The 19,906-nt window shown below is 38.3% G+C and overlaps 2 protein-coding genes across 2 annotated transcripts; one reads left to right on the top strand and one right to left on the bottom strand.

Moving 5' to 3' along the window:
- Positions 1-507: 507 nt before the first annotated feature.
- LOC122280890 (probable cyclic nucleotide-gated ion channel 16) lies at positions 508-9,396 on the top strand. Its single transcript, XM_043091995.1, has 6 exons — positions 508-962; positions 1,122-1,337; positions 1,431-1,741; positions 2,733-2,844; positions 3,063-3,299; positions 8,317-9,396. The coding sequence occupies exons 1-6, from the start codon at positions 519-521 to the stop codon at positions 9,076-9,078; spliced, it is 2,082 nt and encodes a 693-aa protein (XP_042947929.1). The 5' UTR covers positions 508-518; the 3' UTR covers positions 9,079-9,396.
- A 581-nt stretch (positions 9,397-9,977) lies between these two features.
- On the bottom strand, positions 9,978-18,742 carry LOC122282141 (protein FAR1-RELATED SEQUENCE 5-like). Its single transcript, XM_043094099.1, has 7 exons — positions 17,858-18,742; positions 17,393-17,698; positions 17,055-17,293; positions 16,630-16,922; positions 16,324-16,508; positions 16,059-16,193; positions 9,978-10,067 (listed from the first exon to the last, which is right to left on the bottom strand). The coding sequence occupies exons 1-7, from the start codon at positions 18,740-18,742 to the stop codon at positions 9,978-9,980; spliced, it is 2,133 nt and encodes a 710-aa protein (XP_042950033.1).
- Between the last annotated feature and the right edge of the window lie 1,164 nt (positions 18,743-19,906).

Below are 19,906 nucleotides of genomic sequence, written 5' to 3'. Positions count from 1 at the left end.
AAATTAATTTTGAAGGGACCACTTTGTAATAAATCATGATGAATAGAAATTAAATAAAATTTTGGACAATGTAGGAAAAAAATGGAGACATTTCTACATGTATACATATCTTATAAAATTTTGGAGAATAAGTAAGGGTTATAATTTTCGGGGCGGGGCAATTTCTATATATACATGAAATTTTGATAATAAAAAAAAAATAGGGGAAGATTTTGAATTTTAAAGATTTAGAGGGGGGAATTCATCTCTTTAATAAATATTTTAAAAAATGTTTTGTTTTTTCTCAGTAATGAGTAACATTCCAATTTCTACTAAAAAACAAAACAAACAAACAAACATTTTATAAGTTTGGTATTTTGGCGCGGAATTGTCGTTGGACATACCAACTGCCATTCAGGAAGCAAACCGAAAATACCGCGACTTCCAATGGCTGTCCACAACTCTCTCTCTCAAACCCCTCTTAGATTCTCCATCTCTCTTTCTCTACAACTCTCACTCTCTCTCTTCCTCCACGGAAAATGCATAGCATCCACCCCCTTTACGCTACCTCCTCTCGCTTCCACCGCTTCCCCAAGTCCTTCTCCCTTCACCGCAAGGTCCCCTGGTGGGGCCAGATCCTCGACCCTGGCTCCGAGCTCGTCACCCGATGGAATCACTTCTTCCTCGTTACCTCCCTCCTCACCTTGTTCCTCGACCCTCTCTACCTCTTCGTCCCTGTCATCGGCGGCCCCGCCTGCATGCAGATCGACCTTGGACTGGGCATCTTCATCACCTTCTTGCGAACCGCCGCTGACCTCTTCCATGTCCTGCATATGATCATGAAGTTCCGCACCGCCTTCGTGGCGCCCAGCTCTCGAGTCTTCGGTCGGGGCGAGCTCGTCATGGACCCGTCCGCCATCGCCAAGAGGTATTTGAAAACGGATTTCATGGTTGATCTAGCCGCCACGCTGCCGCTGCCACAGGTGAATCAATCAAGACTTATTTCTTTTTATTAAAAAATTACTTTGGAAAAAGTTTTGATTTTGCACATGTTTGGATGGTTAGGCCTTAGTTATGCTAATCGAATCTCGATGCTAGTTTTCTAATTTTTGCACTGGTTGCTTTCTTTTTTGCTTTGGCAGATTGTCATATGGTTTATAATTAATCCAGCAATGAAAATCCCAACAGCTGCTCATACGAATCACACTCTTTCTCTGATTGTCCTCGTTCAGTATGTTCCACGATTTTTTGTTATTTTTCCTTTGCACAGGCGGATAATCAAGACTTCCGGATCTATAGCCAAAACTGCTTGGGCAGGGGCAGCTTACAATCTCCTTCTCTACATCTTAGCTAGCCATGTAAGGCACTTAATTTCGTCATTTTTTCTCCTACAACGCCTACTGGGAGGACCTCACTATTTATCATTACTGTTTTGTAAAATGTCAGTGCAGATTTTCGGAGCTTCGTGGTATGTGTTGTCGATTCAGAGACAGCATCAGTGCTGGAGTCTACAGTGCAGAGAGGAGATGAATGCCACTCACTCTCCGTCTTGTAATCCATTGTTTCTTGATTGCAATAGTATGGACAAGCCCGAACGTCGTTCTTGGCTGAATGTCACTAAAGTGCTCTCTAGTTGTGATGCTCAGAATGATTACTATTTCCAGTTTGGAATATTTTCTGACGCCTTTACAAATGAGGTCGCTTCCTCGAATTTCATTGAGAAGTACTTTTATTGCCTCTGGTGGGGTTTGAGGAATTTAAGGTATTGTTTGTTTAACCACATGTTCAATTACTGGTATTCCCCAAATATGCCAAACTATGTATTAAAGTTGACCCTTTTTTTTCTTCACGAAAGTGCATTGGTACCACTGGTAACTCAAAGATCTTAATGTTCATATAAGAAGATTGTTGGATTGTTATATGTAGAAGTAATTTAGTTAATATATTTTGACGGGTTTTTGGTATGTAACAAGTCCTTAATTCATTGGTGGTTCTTGCATTGGGATCTTGTTTCATTTTATTTTAGGTATGGATAGATTGAGTATTTATGTTAGACGTTAGGAGACGTTGGATGCTACTTGTGGGTATTTTTTTTTGGGTTGGGCTGTCTGGCTGTAATTATGGTGATTCCTCCACCCGAGTAAGGATTTTTTAATAAATGTGGAGGTGACGTCCTCCTTTTGTTAAAAATAATAATAAAAAAATCTTATTTTATCTTCTAATTGATGGAATCATTCTCGCACATTCAAGATGTTGGGAATTGCCATATATTTCCTTTGGCAGCCCATGGGTGCTAGGATTGGATTCTCTAGGATCTCAGCTTGGTTTAAGGATTAAGGTTTCATGAAGAGTGACAAGCTTCTATATTTTCACATGATTTTTCTCTGAATGACTGCGTGAAGCTTTTTCATGGTGCAATTCATGGTCAAAATTAGGTTCTACCCAGGATCACAATAAATTTCCAATACGCTAAATGGAATTATTAAGGAAGTCAAATGTTATGAAATCAGCCAACGGTATTGCTTATATTTCTATGCGCATTAGTGAAATCTCTGGAAAGGCAAATGGATTGTCCATGTCTAGAAGTTAATAACCAACATCATGTGAATTTCTTCCCTACAATGGACGATATCTAGTTTTCTCAATTTTGTAAGATTGTGTAGAAAGTTGACCGAGGCCTGACAATTTTACATCAACATAGTTACTTTTGAAGATTGTGCTAATAGTTTGCTCAATAATGCTTTCATATGCAGTTCGTATGGGCAAAATCTTGTTACAAGCACCTTTAGCGGTGAGATTTTGTTCAGCATGCTTATCTGCATAGCTGGCCTTGTTCTGTTCTCCCACCTCATAGGCAACATGCAGGTATTTTTTGCCCTTGCCAAATACTTCATCTGCATCCATGGTTTTGTTTACGTGCTAGTTCCTGATCCGCCTTCATCTTGTAAATAGGTTCAGGATAAAGGCCCACCGGTTCATAATTCATAGTTAACTGCATGAGAGAACTATCTACAATCTACAACATTATTGTGAGTTTTGATAAACTAGTTGTCTATTTCTGACACGTTTTTGTTTTCTTGAAGAACTATCTACAATCTACAACAGCAAGACTAGAAGAATGGAGGGTCAAACGAAGGGATACAGAGGAGTGGATGAGGCACCGTCAACTACCTCCAGAGTTGCAAGAACGTGTTCGTCGGTTTGTTCAGTACAAATGGCTTGCCACGAGAGGTGTAGATGAAGAATCCATTTTGCGCGCTTTACCTTTGGACCTTCGTCGTCAAATTCAAAGACATCTTTGTCTGGCTCTTGTTCGCCGTGTAAGTCCTTTTTGCATGATATCCATATTTTCAAATAATAATTTTGAGAATTAAAGATATAACTAGTGTTGGGGTAGTTTCTGAAATGTCAGCCTCTTCACAATCAGCAGCTTATGTTTTGACAATTGAAGATTTTTTGCAAAACTCACTCTCTGATACCCTCAAAGATAAACAGCTGCAAAAGAATGTCCAAAAGCAAATCATATATCAGTATCTTCTTTATTATGATACTTGTAATATGACTATTACTAATTTTCTAAGAGCCAACTTGTCATATATAATTCTTGGAATGGATAGAAATCTTATGTGATGCAGAATGTAAGCTTCAGTCTTCAAGGCTGCAATTTTAGTAACTTCATGGAAGCTATTGAATGGCAACAATATCTTATTAAGCAACTGGGGTATATGATCTTAGAACTGAAGTCCTTAATCTACAGCCTTCTTGAATCTCATGTTGTAAAGATATTTCAAAGTAGGTATGAATGTGTATGATTAGGAACTTAATACAAGGTAAGTGGCTGTTTAAGATATGCCAAAGTGGGCTGCTGTAATCCAGAAATGAAAATATTGCCTACTGATGTCTACTTACCAAATTGGCATGCCTTGCAAAGGAGGAGAAACACTAGCTTCTAATTACTGTTGGAAGCCCCCCAAGTGTGAAATGCCCAAGTGTGAAATGGTTGGTAGATTTACAGCCGCCCACCCATCCACCGTATTCTTTGTGGCAGCAAATATTGACCAAGAGAGCTCTTGATCAAGCTGCACCGAAAGAAGACTTGAAAATTGTTATGTTTTGTCCCCCATGGTTTCTCCTATAAAAGGAGGCAATTTTTGAAGATTAAAATATCCTCACTGCGGTAAGAGATCAAGGCAGAGGGTTGGGCAAAATTTGGGTTCTGGGGAAACCCAGAATAGAGGCCATTTGAGAGAGATAGAGAGTTGTTTATGAGTGTTTGTAAAATTGTACAAACATATTAAAAATATTGATTTTCCGCTTCAGTGGATGTAGGCAAGTTGCCGAACCACTTAAATATTGTCTCTCAATCGTCTTGTGTGATTTTTGGACAGGCCGGAGGCGCAACAATTGGTATCAGAGCTCTAGTTCGAGCTGTTCAAAAATTCAAGTTGCTCAAAATCAATTTTTGACAACTCCAGGGTGTTCCTCGCGTCGAGACGAATCTGTTGTCGTAAATAGAATCGAAAACAGAGGTCGGAGGAGCCCACACGCGCCCCTAGAATATCGGCGCATGCATCTGCTGCAACTCACGCGCCCCCATGCGCATCAGAGGTTGAAGACTACTGATTCACAAGCGCCCACGCGCTCCAAAGGAGGAAGACGCGTGTCAAACACTCGCCCACGCGTCCTCACGCGCCCTACACAGGTTCAGCGCGTGTTATACACGCGCACGCGCTCCCCACGCGCACACAGAACTGTAGCGCGTGTGATCCATGCGCCCATGCACCGCCCAGACGCCCTACTCCGCACGTGCATCCCATGCGCCAGACAGATTAGAACCGTTCGTTTTTCAGATCTTTTTTGGGCTAGATCTAAGCCATTCGGAGTCCGATTTCGACGATCAAATAGTGCTTTCTAACTATTTGGATCATTCTGAACTCATCCATATGGTGGAAATATTGAGATTCACCATCAGTATAGTCGATCTGAACCGTCCACGTGTTGCAGATCATTTTTGGCTAGATCTACGCCAGTTGGAGTTCCATCGCGATGATCAAATAGTGATGACAAACTATTTGGATCATTCCAGACTCATCCGCACGGTGGGAATATTGAGATTCACCATTGGTACATTCGATCTGAACCGTCCACGTGTTGCAGATCATTTTGGGCTAGATCTACGCCAGTTGGAGTTCCATTGCGATGATCAAATAGTGCTGACAAACTATTTAGATAATTATGGACTCATTGGTACGGTGGGAATGTTGAGATTCACCATCGGTACTTTCAATCTGAACCGTTCATAGTTGCAGATCAGTTGTGGGCTTAATCGTAGCCAGTCGGAGTCGTGATGGACTCATTTGTTTTGGGCTTGATCGCAGTCAGTTGGAGTCATGATGGACTCATGTGTTTAGGGCTTGATCGCAGCCAGTTGGAGTCGTGACAGACTCATTTGTTTTGGGCTTGATCGCAGCCAGTTGGAGTCGTGTCAGACTCATTTGTTTTGGACTTGATCTCAACCAGTTGGAGTCTTGCCAGACTCATTGGTTTTGGGGCTTGATGTCAGCCAGTTGGAGTCCAATGTTGTCGGACTCAGTTTGTTTGGGCTTGATTTAAGCTAGTTGGGATCGTGAAGTTTGAGGAGCAAATTTCAGATCATTGGACGATGCTGATTAACTTGTTATATCAGCAGGTTTTTTGCAGTCATACAACTCATGGAGCATAATGTTATTAAGAGAAGAACCGCAACGAATCTCATTGTGGCTTTCTTTGAAAAGCCAATTGCAAATAACAAAGTGCAGATGAAGAAACAGTTTAACTTCAGAAGAGGCAAAAGATATTATTGTTGCCCAATAGCATTTGACATTGTGGTCAAAAGATTGGGAGTTCATGAGAATGGCTATGAGTAATTCTGCAAAAAAGTCAAAGTTGAAGTTTCTTAATGTAAAAGATCTTATCCTAGATAAAGAGGTGCGTAGAAGAGAGTCTAGAAAGATCTCGAGTTGTTAGTCCTGAATGTTGATAGTAAGGACAGAGGCAAGTCAAGATTTGGACAACAGATGACTCGCTAGAAATTGTGGCAAGACAGACCACAAGAGACTGCTAAAATCAGGAGAAAATTAAGAATGATGCTGTGAATATGGTGACTGAAGAAATACATGGCGTTGCATTTCTTGTGGTGCACAATACTGTTAAAGACAACTTGAAGACAACAGTCATTCAGTAGTGTTTTCTCAAAAAGACATGGAAGGTCACGAATGATTCATTGGTCTTTACTCGTGTTAATGGTTGTGTGAATTAGATGAAGAAGTAAAAGGAACTCATTTTTACTTTTTCTCATCTAAATCTAAAGAAATCTCCTTAGACCACGACATGAAGTACAGGTGTAAGAGATGGAAACAAAACGTCAAATATTCCAGGGATATCTACACCTAAAGTTGGTGATCACATAACTGCCAAGACGATCAGACCTCTATGGTGGTTGCTACCTTAAACTATATCCTACTGAATGAAGGTAGTGAACTACGGTACGAAGAAAATCTTGCAAGAATGGAGATAATGCAAGTCGAAGTTAGCAGAGACTGCACACAAGATGGGCACATCAACTGAAAACAAAATATGTTAGCAGCAGGATGGGGAGTCAGTCCCCCAAGTAAGAGATGGAGACCTCAGCAACAGGTTCTCTGATATGTGTCAAGGTCCGTGCGAGACCATTGATTCCCAGTGCAGTGGGAGATGTGTTGCCCTATATAGATGTGTTAATTAAGTGCACTGTACGTGATGAACTAAAGTTATGCATCACTTTAGTTAGTCTTTTGACTTAAAGACATGAGCTGTAAAATTATATAGATGATAAGGGATCATGCTGGAGATAGAGACTAGCATGTTGAGAACCAGTCTCCAAGTTAGAGATTGGTGTGATTGTAGGATTATGGAGCCTAGTTTGAAAGCTGTAAAGGCACCAGGTAGATTGTTCTTTCGGTTGTGACTCGAGCGAAACTCAGTTTGCTCAAGGTGTACACGAGTGCGGACTCATAGACTCGAGTGAAAGAAGAATCCTAGAGAGTTGAGATTGTGCAGTAAAGTACTAGTAAATCTCCTTTGAAGAAAATCCCTTGCAAGCTCCGTTGATGTAGACGATGCTAATGCATTTGAAGATGCATTTGGAGAGGCATCTGGACATCCATTTGAAGACGTACCTGCAGATGCATTTAATAGCGGAAATCTCTCATGGCTAACAAGCATTCCAATGAAGGAGTGTAATCATTTGAAAGATGCAGCCGTTTGTAGCATCCTAGTATGGCACACTTGGGTGGAGGGGGTGATTGTTGGAAGCCCCCCAAGTGTGAAATGCCCAAGTGTGAAATGGTTGGTGGATTTACAGCCACCCACCCATCCACTAACCATCTACCCATCCACCGTATTCTTTGTGGCAGCAAATATTGACCAAGAGAGCTCTTGATCAAGCTGCACCGAAAGAATACTTGAAAATTGCTATGTTTTGTCCCTCATGGTTTCTCCTATAAAAGGAGGCGATTTGTGAAGATTAATTTATCCTCACCGCGGTGAGAGATCAAGGTAGAGGACTGGGCGAAATTTAGGTTCTGGGGAAACCCATAACAGAGGCCATTTGAGAGAGATAGAGAGTTGTTTATGAGTGTTTATAAAATTGTACAAACATATTAAAAATATTGATTTTCCGCTTCAGTGGACGTAGGCAAGTTGCCGAACCACTTAAATATTGTTTCTCTATCGTCTTGTGTGATTTTTGGACAGGCCGGAGGTGCAACAATTACAAGCTCCCTGAGATTCTTGTTCTTAATAACATGAACTTCCCACACTAAGCCAACATAGGCGATTCTAGCCAAGGATATGGAAGGACAAAAGAAAGGCTTTCATACCCTTAGATTTTGGGGTCAGATGGTGACATCAACTGCAGATTGGGGGAGTTTATAAACTATAAAGCCTATAGTGGATACTTATAAGCCTGGACTACAAATCCAAGGAAAAGGCCTTCCTTTTATCAGATACTTGAGAATTAGCACGTCTTGTTATTGACTCTTATTTATACTGTCTTGGGGTATGGCCAATACGATGGTTTACAAGTGGATAAACTGGTGCATCACCTTTCAGACAACCACATGAATTGTAATAAGAGCAAAGGCTATTACTGCAGAAAACTTTTTTGAGAAAACAAGTTCTCTATTTATGTTTGCCGATATTTTTATTTGCTATAATAACGTCTGTGTTGATACTTCAACTTATATATTCCATTCTTATTATGCCTGACAAAATTTCCCGATCTGGATCCACTGAATTAATCAATTGTTCTATTTGCAGGTTCCCTTTTTTGCACAAATGGACCAGCAGCTCTTAGATGCCATATGCGAACGCCTAGTCTCATCTTTGAATACCAAGGACACGTATATCATCCGGGAGGGTGATCCAGTGAATGAGATGCTATTCATCATTCGAGGCCAACTAGAGAGCTCCACAACTGATGGTGGTAGGTTAGGATTTTTCAATTCTATTACCCTCAGAGCCGGTGACTTTTGTGGAGAAGAGCTACTGACATGGGCTCTAATGCCCACCTCTAACCTCAACCATCCATTATCAACTCGAACTGTCAAGTCCCTTACTGAAGTCGAGGCATTTGCACTTCGAGCTGAAGACCTCAAATTTGTTTCCAGTCAGTTTAAGCGCCTCCATAGCAAGAAACTCCAGCATGCTTTCAGGTACTACTCCCACCAGTGGAGGACTTGGGGAGCTTGCTTTTTACAAGTTGCATGGAGGCGGTACATGAAAAGAAAGAAAGAAATGGAGTTGGCAAGACAAGAGGGCTTATACGATGCACATGTTTTGGACCAAGAGTTAAATTATAGGGATGGATCAGGCGCAGATTATCAGAATAGTGGTGCCGATAACTTGTCTGGTGAGAATGCACATAATGCCCAGCACTTTGGAGCTACAGTTCTGGCTTCCAAATTTGCTGCAAACACCAGAAGAGGGATTCAACACAAGTCTGATACAACCAGCTTACAGATGCCCAAGCTGTTTAAGCCAGAGGAGCCAGATTTCTCATCAGACACTGAAGACAGTTGAGCTATAACAGAGCAGTTCACAAAATACAGGAGCCAAAATGCTTGCAATACTCATTTAAGTAGTGAAAAGTCTGCATGATGTGTAGAATAGACAAGTTTATTAAATGCATATTATTGTATATAACTAAGTCTTAAGCCATTATACAATAAACAAAACCTTTAAAAAAAGTGTCATAACTACTTTTTGATCTACAAAATTTGGTTGAGCACACTGACACCCCCTCCCCTCCCCATACTCTTTTTGGTTTGTATCCAAGTGATGAGAAACCTTACAAATTTTGTTTGAGCCGGAGAGAGGGACCAAGAACACTTTAGATGATATGCAAAAGTACCATTGGCTGTCATGAATAATACTTATATATATATATATATATTAATTTTCACCTAATGACTTTAACTTTGAGTTCGTATGTGATTCCCAAAAAGAAAACAAGTTTCTGTAATCTGCTGCATAACATGGAAGAAAGTTGAGTTATACAAGAAGCATGCGATTCATTTTTCTTCCTTGTTTTTGGTCATCTACAAACAAATGTAAGTGGGATATATCAGAATATGCAGGCAGATAAATGGGCTTTTTTTTTTCTAATTTTTTTTTTTAAGCAAGCATATATTGATTAAGCTGAAAGTCCTTGAAGTACAAGAGTAGTGTTCAAAGATTACTTATATAATATGGGAGGGTCCTTTCCATTGTAAAAACTAAGTAAGTTGGGAGGATCCAGTTTAAGGGTATTGCTCTAAATAAAAATTTTTAGCAGTCCATCGTGACAAGTTGTGTGCACGTCGATTTTAAAATCGATATATTTTAAGAAAAAAGCTGCTCAACCGCCCACAATTCTACAACCTCCGCACTCCAGCCCACCTGGTGCTTTTTTTATTTTTATTTTTTAACTTTCTTTTCTTTCATTTGAAATCTGCCTTTCCAGAAACCCCCTTACGGCGTCCCGCATCTTCTCCCGTAGTCTGAATACTATCATCATCTTCGCTTTCTCCCTGCATAACAAGGAAAAACAGGAACAACAAAAACAGAGATGACAAAATGGCAAAAAGTTATGCTATTACGAATAACACCAAACAGTTTCTTGAAATTTTTCATTGCAATAGGAAATCAGAAATTTACTTGATTGTTGGCCATGCGGATCAAACCCTTTATAATACGACAGAAAATCCCGGCTACCAGCGATTATAGCCCCAACAACATCGTCACCTTCCAGATTTGACTCCAAAACTTTGATTCCAATATTGTTTTTCCTCTTTCTTTTCGAATGAAGGTTCAAATTATTGTAATCTTACTGCTATTTTCACAAAATGACAAAATATATTGACAGATCTACCAATCTTATCTAGCCCTCCCATTTTGAAATGCAAACTGACGAGTATGAACTGTAGTAAGGCGTCGATCTGATTCCACGTCAAAAGAAAACTGCAAAAAAATGGAAGTAGCTCTAATGGGCGATTGTTGTGGATCGAGACTGTTTTGAGAGAAGGAGAAACGCGCACTCAAGTTAGAACCAAAAATAAAAAATATAAAAAAGCCAACTCAGCAAAGAGTGCGGTGTGTGTCGTGAACAGGGGCGGCTGTGTAGCAAACCTCATATTTTAATTTGTAGTGATACACATCAGCCACTATTCAATTTCACACCACACACTTTTAGCTTTTTCATAGAGTGTAGGGGTACTTTTCATAGGATGTAAGAATACTTTTTATAGGATGTAGAGGTACTTTTCATAGGGTGTGTGGTGTGTAATTATGAATAGTGGCTGATGAGAATAATTATTCTTCTTTAATAGCTTTCCATTCACAAATTGCACAGCAAGTATTTGATGTCAGGCAGATAAATGGGTCGTTGTCAACATGAGGCTTTTATACAATTTATCATTTTTTTAGCATCCTTTATCAGCTATTTGTTATTAATTACTTCTCTAACAAATCAGAAAATAATGAAATAGTCACGATTAAGAGACTTATATTAATCCATTACCGGAGTTAAAAGTGGATTGACCCATTTGTCCCACTTCTACTCTGAAATGGGACGATGATAGATGGTACAGTACGCTCGCTTTATCGTATGATAGCAAAAAGGAAAGCTGAGGGATTCCTGCCTGAATCGCACGGACGGACGGACGGACGTCCTTTTCGTCAATACCACTATTTCTAAAGTGTACAAAAGGACGGTGCCAGCGGATTGCTTAACGTTTACAGCTGGTGTATCACTAGTTCTTATTATTGTTTCTTTTAAATAATTTTTTAATATTTTTAATTATTAAAAGAATTAAAAAATTTATATAATTTTATTAATAGTCATTTAAGTAAAAAAATTAAAAAATTAAAATATATAAACAGTAATTTTGAGTGATAACATGGGGATTAAGAAACATTTTCTGTTTATAATATTTACATATATACAAAATAGTTTTTATTTTTATTTTATCTAGGCTTTCTCACATAATCCAAGAAAAAATAGCTAAAAGTTCAAGCCCGAATGAAAAAATAAAATTTAATTATTGTTAAAATATAAAATAAATAATAAAATCTATCTCTTTCTATCAGTTTAAGTTTTTGGGATGAGTAGTGATTTCATATGGTATCAAAATAGAAATTCTGAATTCGAACACAGTCTCTACACTATATCCTATTTAATTAAATAATCTACATGCTGAACCATCCATTGAGAGAGAGTCTGGTCTACACGTGAGAGAAAGTGTTAAAATATAAAATAAATAATAAAATTTACATCTTTCATCAACTTAAATTTTTTAGACAATAACTATAAGTAGTCGGGTTTTTCCGTTCATTTGATTAAAATAGTTCTTATTTAATTATTATAATTTTATCAAATTTTTATTTAAAATATAATAAATAATTTAATTTTTTAATTTTAAAATAAAATTAATATTAAAATATTATTTTATCTAATTTCAAAAAAATTCCATCTAAATTATATAATCCAACGAGGCAATTTATACTCTCGAGGTCAAACAAAAACTTGAAAAGAATCTTTTTCATCCACTCCTCTAATTTATTTTTATAACAAGAGACAAGATTTTACAATTCTCGATGAAACGTCATCTTTTCATTTTATATGAAGGAAAACTCTGGATGCAGTCGTTTTGAGTAAACGGCTTGTAAGCGGCTTGGCCACGTGGATTAAATCGAAGACGCACCGTTTTGACCCCACGAAGCTGTTTTCCCTCTCGATTCACCCCATTCCCTCATTTCCCTCTCGCTCTCTCTCTCCTTCTCCAGTTCGCCGTCTCGTTTGAGTCTCTCCTCTCATTTCCCTCTCGCTCTCTCTCTCCTTCTCCAGTTTGCCCTCGATTCTGTCCCTTTTCTCCTTTCCCTCTCGCTCTCTCTCTCCTTCTCTCGTTTGCCTTCAATCGTTTCCATTCTCTCGTTTCCCTCTACTTCTCCCTCTCTCTCTGTGATATCTCACATTCCGTATCGCTCCTCTGTCGATTCAGTCCCTTTGGATTCTCGAGTCCATCGTGATCTCCGAAGGATAGCTCGAGTCCGGCGGACTGAGAAGTGCCGGCGTTGACCGAGGTTCTCCCATTTGCAAAACCCTAGCCCTAACCACGAAATATGTAACCCTAACCCTAATTTTTCCCAAACCCTAGCCCTAATTTTTCCCAGCCCAGATCTTACCCTAACCCTAATTTTTCCCAAACCCTAACCAGCCCAGATCTTACCCTAACCTAACCCTAACCCTAACCATTTGCAAAACCCTAACTCAAATCGAACGCGATTTCCCTAACTCTTCCCAAAGACCGAAACCAAAATACTCTGTGCAGCCTAGATCTAACCCTAAACCTTTATCCAGAAACTATCCAGGTTATTTGCTAATTTTATATTACTGTATTTGTGCAATAATCTTGTAGTGTAGTTATGTATTTCCCCTTACATCTCTCTGTTTATGCATATTTGGGCTTTGATAATATCTCTTTTTGTGTATTTATGTATAAACCATGGTGATATCTCTCTGTATTTATATATTGGGCTTTGATAATATCACTGTATGCATATTGGGCTTTGATAATATCACTGGATGTGTAGTTATGTATAATCCATGGTGATGTCTCTCTGTTTATGTATATTGGGCTTTGATAATATCACTGGATGTGTAGTTATGTATAATTCATGGTGATGTCTCTCTGTTTATGCATATTGGGCTTTGATAATATCACTGGATGTGTAGTTATGTATAATCCATGGTGATGTCTCTCTGTTTATGCATATTGGGCTTTGATAATATCACTGGATGTGTAGTTATGTATAATTCATGGTGATGTCTATCTGTTTATGCATATTTGGGCTTTGATAATATCTCTCTGTGTGTATTTATGTATAAACCATGGTGATGTCTCTCTGTTTATGCATATTTGGGCTTTGATAATATCTCTTTTTGTGTATTTATGTATAAACCATGGTGATATCTCTCTGTATTTATATATTGGGCTTTGATAATATCACTGTATGCATATTGGGCTTTGATAATATCACTGGATGTGTAGTTATGTATAATCCATGGTGATGTCTCTCTGTTTATGCATATTGGGCTTTGATAATATCATTGCATGTGTAGTTATGTATAATTCATGGTGATGTCTATCTGTTTATGCATATTTGGGCTTTGATAATATCTCTCTGTGTGTATTTATGTATAAACCATGGTGATGTCTCTCTGTTTATGCATATTTGGGCTTTAATAATATCTCTTTTTGTGTATTTATGTATAAACCATGGTGATATCTCTCTGTATTTATATATTGGGCTTTGATAATATCACTGTATGCATATTGGGCTTTGATAATATCACTGGATGTGTAGTTATGTATAATCCATGGTGATGTCTCTCTGTTTATGCATATTGGGCTTTGATAATATCACTGGATGTGTAGTTATGTATAATTCATGGTGATGTCTCTCTGTTTATGCATATTTGGGCTTTGATAATATCTCTCTGTGTGTATTTATGTATAAACCATGGTGATGTCTCTCTGTTTATGCATATTTAGGCTTTGATAATATCTCTTTTTGTGTATTTATGTATAAACCATGGTGATATCTCTTTGTATTTATATATTGGGCTTTGATAATATCATGTTTATGCATGTTCGGATTTGATAAAATAGCTTACACTTGTGTATTGATATTTCTATAGATCTTTTTGTTTAACCTGTTTGGGATTTGAAAAAACTCCTTTGAATTATTTGTTTTCATGGCATTCTCAAACTACAGTTTATATTTCTTATCCCATGCACATATCTACTGTTTGATTTTCAGTTATATATACTTATAACATACTGATCTGTGGGGTCGTTTACATACAATATCCATGATAGCAAATGAGTTCTGCTTCTCAGTCCGGGTCAAGTTTGGAGAGACTACTTTGCTATTGTGGCTCCCAAGCGAAGCTAAGGATTTCTGGAAAAGCGAACTCTTTTGGTAGAAGATTTTTCAACTGTCCAAACTATAAGATGAAAAAACAATGTGACTTTTTTGAGTGGATTGATATTCAAAGTGAGCAGAACAGTTGCTGTAAAATGACGCTGGAGTTAGCTGAACGGAGGCACGACAGAGTACTTAATGAGCGGCTACGCATCGAGCAAGTCAAATTCAATGCATTGGAGAAGAAGTACAAGGGAGTCTTCAATGTATTAATCCTAACTTGGTTTTTTTTAGTAATAGTTTGTGGTGTAATTTTGATGTATCCAGTGTCTGTGTATGAATCTCGGCCAATGCTACGACTGATGTAGCTCCACTGAATATTTGTTTAACCACTAGTATCTCATTTTATGTACTGTTGATCTCCAAGATTATTTGGAGAACATTCACACTTCTGGAATATTGGTAATTTTGATGTATTAACGTGTTGGTCATTATGGCCTCACATCAATGTTGTAGTGAGGTGTACTGAACCTGTGACCATTTGGGTTGTAACTGCAAGTGATTTATGACTAAGTAATGGAGGTGATCCAGATGTTTATTATGTTTGTTTTTGGACTGAGCAGTTTAGAAGATTGTAAAACATCTTTGGCATTTCAAATTGATTTCAATTTCTGGTATCTCCATAGTAGTAGGAGTCTTAAAATGACCAAGATATGTGGTGTCATTGCCATTCAAATGATCCCAGTTTTGGCAATCATGGCATTCGGGCCTAACCGTGTATACAACAGCGCACCATCAAAAGTCATATGTTGAAACAAACTCTTAAACCAAAATATTACCATTCACATCTGCATCAACATATACGCAGATTTGCAAGCACGATTACTGCACCTGCCCAACAACCACGACTACTGCACCAAATAATAAGGGTCATTCACAGCTTTTTTGTTAAACGGAATTTCTGCATGACCTGTAAGGGTCATTCACAGTTTGTATCACGTTGTTTTTGATACAAACTCTTCAGTACCTCATCTAAATTGAGATAACCTCATCTAAATAATCCACTGAATTTCTTCATGACCTGTAATATTGACATAATTAAAACTGCAGTTTATACCCACTGTTTCCATCACATCAAATAACACAAATTTGAGTAGGTGATTTTGGCAAATCACCTACTCCTTGCCACACAAAAATACACCAAATAATCCAACTTTGATATCCACATACATAATTACATTATGTACAGAAAATCCTGGCCTCACATCATGAAAGAGTTTAGTCAAACTCTTGTGACCCATCTCCACCCAAAGAGCTCCGGTTGTGGTCCATCCAATCAAAAAATATCTGATCAACAAAAGTCCACGAAATTAAATCTTGCGGAAATATTACAAGTGATATGTAAATTAAAAAAATCCACAAAGCTTACACTTTCTTGACTGGAAAGTATGGGATGAGGTTGTGTGGTTTCAATACTGTTAAACTCCACAGAATGATCTAGAACTTGCTGTATCCACCATAAACTTTCTAATCACGATTCATACTTTTAATAAAGCATTAAACTAGTAGCCAAAAAGTGCATTATGTTCTACTACCTGCAGTTGAACAGGATGGGTGAGGTCTACTTCTGATGGCCCAAATAAATTCCTTCGAGTGAGCATGGGTGCTGTATCCCTCTCATCAAACAAAGTCATGGGCGTGCCCATGGATCCCGTATCCCTCTCATCTCGCTAACAATTAATAAAAAAAACATCGACATGAATAAAAGTTTACAAATAAAGCCATTTCTGAACCTGAAACCCTAACTCAAAAAGTTATTACGATTTATTGTTGCACCCCAAATAGGTCAAATCGACGCACCTGTTTGCGCTTTCCTCCAACTTGCGTTTTCTTCTGTTTGGCTTTAAGCTTCCTCATGTCTATCTCCATCCTAGATGCTCTTCTAAGAGATGGGGGTCTTCCTTTCCCTCTGACAATAACTGGACTCTTAACTTGTTGGGACCCACCAACTGTAGTCTGACTTGTCGTACATCCAGATACCAAACCTGTTTATGGTAAGGAGATGTTAAATAGTACAAAAATGAATAATTATACAAATTGTGACCAAAATACGCAGATTTTTCACTCGAGAAAATCCACAAGTGAAAAGGTACGTCGAGCTCGAACCTGTTTGGGTACTAGATAAGGGGCGCTGGTTCTGACGATATGTAACAGTCATCTCCTCAATCCTTTTCTTTGCATCTTCAAATTGCTTATCTGAATCCACCGCATAATCTATCATCTCATAACACAAATTCAACAGGATTGTGTGTCTATTACCGTTTGCAATCTGATCCCCTGCATCGTAGCTACTTCGGATCAACGTGTATCTCCTCTTGATGTCCTTCCTCCATCGATCTAAAATGTACTGGTTTGGCAATGACTTTATACCATTAGCTTTGAATGCAGCCAAAATATGCCTACACAGTATCCCTCTCATCTGAAATAACCCACATGAACACTTGGCATTGCAGTCATCCACAGTAAACTCCACTGAATATGTAACCTGTTTTGTGAACTCCTAAATACGGACTTCATCTTCTACCAAGTACCTCCTATTTACACCATCAGATGCCTGTAGAGATATTTCCAAATCAATCAGACCGATTACTTGCTGTTGGACTTCCTTAAATTTATTGTTGGTGTACAGCTCTTGAAATTTCTTTTCAATTGGAGATCTTGATACGCAGGGAATGGTGCCGCTGAATGATTGGAATTCCGCCTGATTTTCATTTTCAATCTTTTTCTTCAATGCATTGTCAAACTGGTCTACAAACTCTTTCAAGTTTGTCTTTGAATGGACATAACCGTCAAAAAATGCATTCATACTCTCGCTGCGCTGGGTTGTACTCATTCCAGCCCAAAAGTGCTCTTTCAGGAAAACCGGTACCCAATGCTCACGCTCAATGTATAAACTTGTCAACCATGCATTATCATGTAAGTCGTATGTATTAATAAACCCAGCCCAACAATTTTCAAACTCCTCAATCGTCTGTGTGTCGTACACACATTTCATCAGCTCTGTTTTCAACCCAAGTCGGTAAGTCGCATATGATCCAAGCTTCTCGAGGACTTTCTTAAGTATATGCCATAGGCAACATCTATGTCGCGCTTCAGGAAAGACAATAGCAATGGCATTTTTCATTGTTCTATCTTGATCAGTAATAATAGCCTTCGGAGCTATTCCATCCATACACTGCAACCAGGTTTGGAACAGCCATGTAAATGTCGCCGTGTCCTCACTGGAAATCAATCCAGCTCCCAACAGAATCGACTGCCCGTGATGGTTGACACCAACAAATGGTGCAAAGGGCATCCCATACCTATTAGTCAGATATGTGGTGTCGAATGTCACAACATCACCAAAATACTTATAGGCTGCCCGACTACGTGGATCAGCCCAAAAAACATTTTTTAACCGCCCGTCATCGTCTAAATCCATCAACGCAAAAAAGCCGTTATTCTTAAACTGCATCCTCATAAAATAATCACGAAGTGCTCCAGCTCCACCTGCACCAAGTCGCAGATGTCGGGCTTTCTCGATGTAATTGCGACAATCCTTTTCTAAAAATGGGAGATTCTCAAAGCCACCTGCGCCAACCATAAGAGATCCGTAACTCTTGTTCATTCGGATGCCAGCTAAGTCATTTGTGTCTAGGACTCTTTTAACAGTCTCACTAACTTCTCGATTACACCGAAAGAAGCGGGATTTCTGTGGGCTGATTACATGATTATGTGCGTTATTCACTGTTGTCAACCGCATCTTTCCCTCAATTCTTAGTGCATTAATCTGGGCCTTACAGTCAGTCTTGCCCGTCGGACGTGGGTTCGCCGGATTGGAACTCTTAATCCGGGCCTTCCCTCCACGTGCACAACCAAGGGTGACATATCTGACACTTTGATCATCAGCCCTCTCACTCCTTTGTGTCATCACCCCAAACCCACTACTTTTTGCATACTGTTTATAATAGACCAACAGATCTTCAAACGTATTGAACTCCATCCCTGACTTCGGCTCCTCAATGATATCATCACCACCATCCGACGATGTGACTACATGTGGTGTACCGGGGGAAACAGGTTGAGTTACAAAATCATCTACTCTATCTGGGCGATATTCTTCATCAACAATATCGGCAGTACATGCTGCTTCAGTTTCATCACAATCGGGTCTAATTTCTTCACCAAATCTTTCGCTGGTCGTAGAGCTAGTAGTGAAAAATGGCCTTGCCGGTTCCATCCCAGGTTGAAATGGAACACTTGCGTTTTGCTGCCCTTTAAGAAAAATAAATAAATAATATAAGTTATTTAAAATTTAAACCTAAACTGCAAGAACTAAATAATCAATGTTGTTTTAGGTTTCCATTTATTTTTATTGCTATTAATAAAGGGAACAAAAAATCTGGTTTCCATTTATAACAATATTGGGATTTCATCAAATAAAGTATGCTAGCTTGGTTCATTAACCTGTTTATTTGTTAATTTTATAGCTTAAATCTCACTGAGGTAGTTGAAGTGCAATAAAATGATAACAGTATATACTAATCAATTTCCACACCTTTTCTCATTTGAGTTAAAACCTGAATGTTGGAAGCCAAGATTTTATTTTCTTTTTCAATTTTTCTGGAAAAAAATATTAGCAACAAACAACAATACATCAAATACTCAATTTTCAAGCTATTAGTCATGGTATTCCCCTTATGTGTGAAACACAAATGCCAACAATTATCATCATAAAAACCTATCTCAAAAAGGTAAATATGAACTTTGAGCCAGATTCTTAGTATACTCATACTGCCGGGAACATTTGCATGGTCATTATATAATAATTTTTGGTTGCATCTCAATTTCAGTAGACTTATGGAACGGATTTAAACTCCAATCAACCATAAGCATTATGCAATTAGTGCATTTATCTCGTCCCATTTAAGCACTATATATTATGTTAGGGTTAAAAATAATACACTAGTATACAATCTTTTGCACTGGAAACATTAAATCTTCCAATCATCTCACTGACCAAGACATAGTCCCCTCACTCTTCTATATAGTGCAACTAAAACAATTTCTCATTTACCAAATTGAGAAATAAGGAATCAAGTTGATTGACCAAATTTAGCAGCAATATATGATAATAAAAGTTTCTAATTTTAGATGCTCTTCATTGGTTTTATTTTTATTCAGTCAGCATAATTAAAAATAAATAAATTTGGATTTGTTCAGGAACAATACTATGTACCTTCATTCCAGCCTATTGGGTTAGATTTATTTTATCAACTAAATTAATATAAGACTGTCATTCAATCAGTGCTATAATAACGCATTGAACTTGCAGTAACACCATACCACTTGTGGTGTTATTAATATCTTTGTAAACACTCCCAAGTGAGCTCATGTTTTTGTT

The sequence above is a fragment of the Carya illinoinensis genome, chromosome 11, assembly GCF_018687715.1.
Source record: "Carya illinoinensis cultivar Pawnee chromosome 11, C.illinoinensisPawnee_v1, whole genome shotgun sequence".
Taxonomy (NCBI): Eukaryota; Viridiplantae; Streptophyta; class Magnoliopsida; order Fagales; family Juglandaceae; genus Carya; species Carya illinoinensis.
Note: the sequence above shows the minus strand (reverse complement) of the source record. Positions and strands in the feature narration are given on the sequence as shown.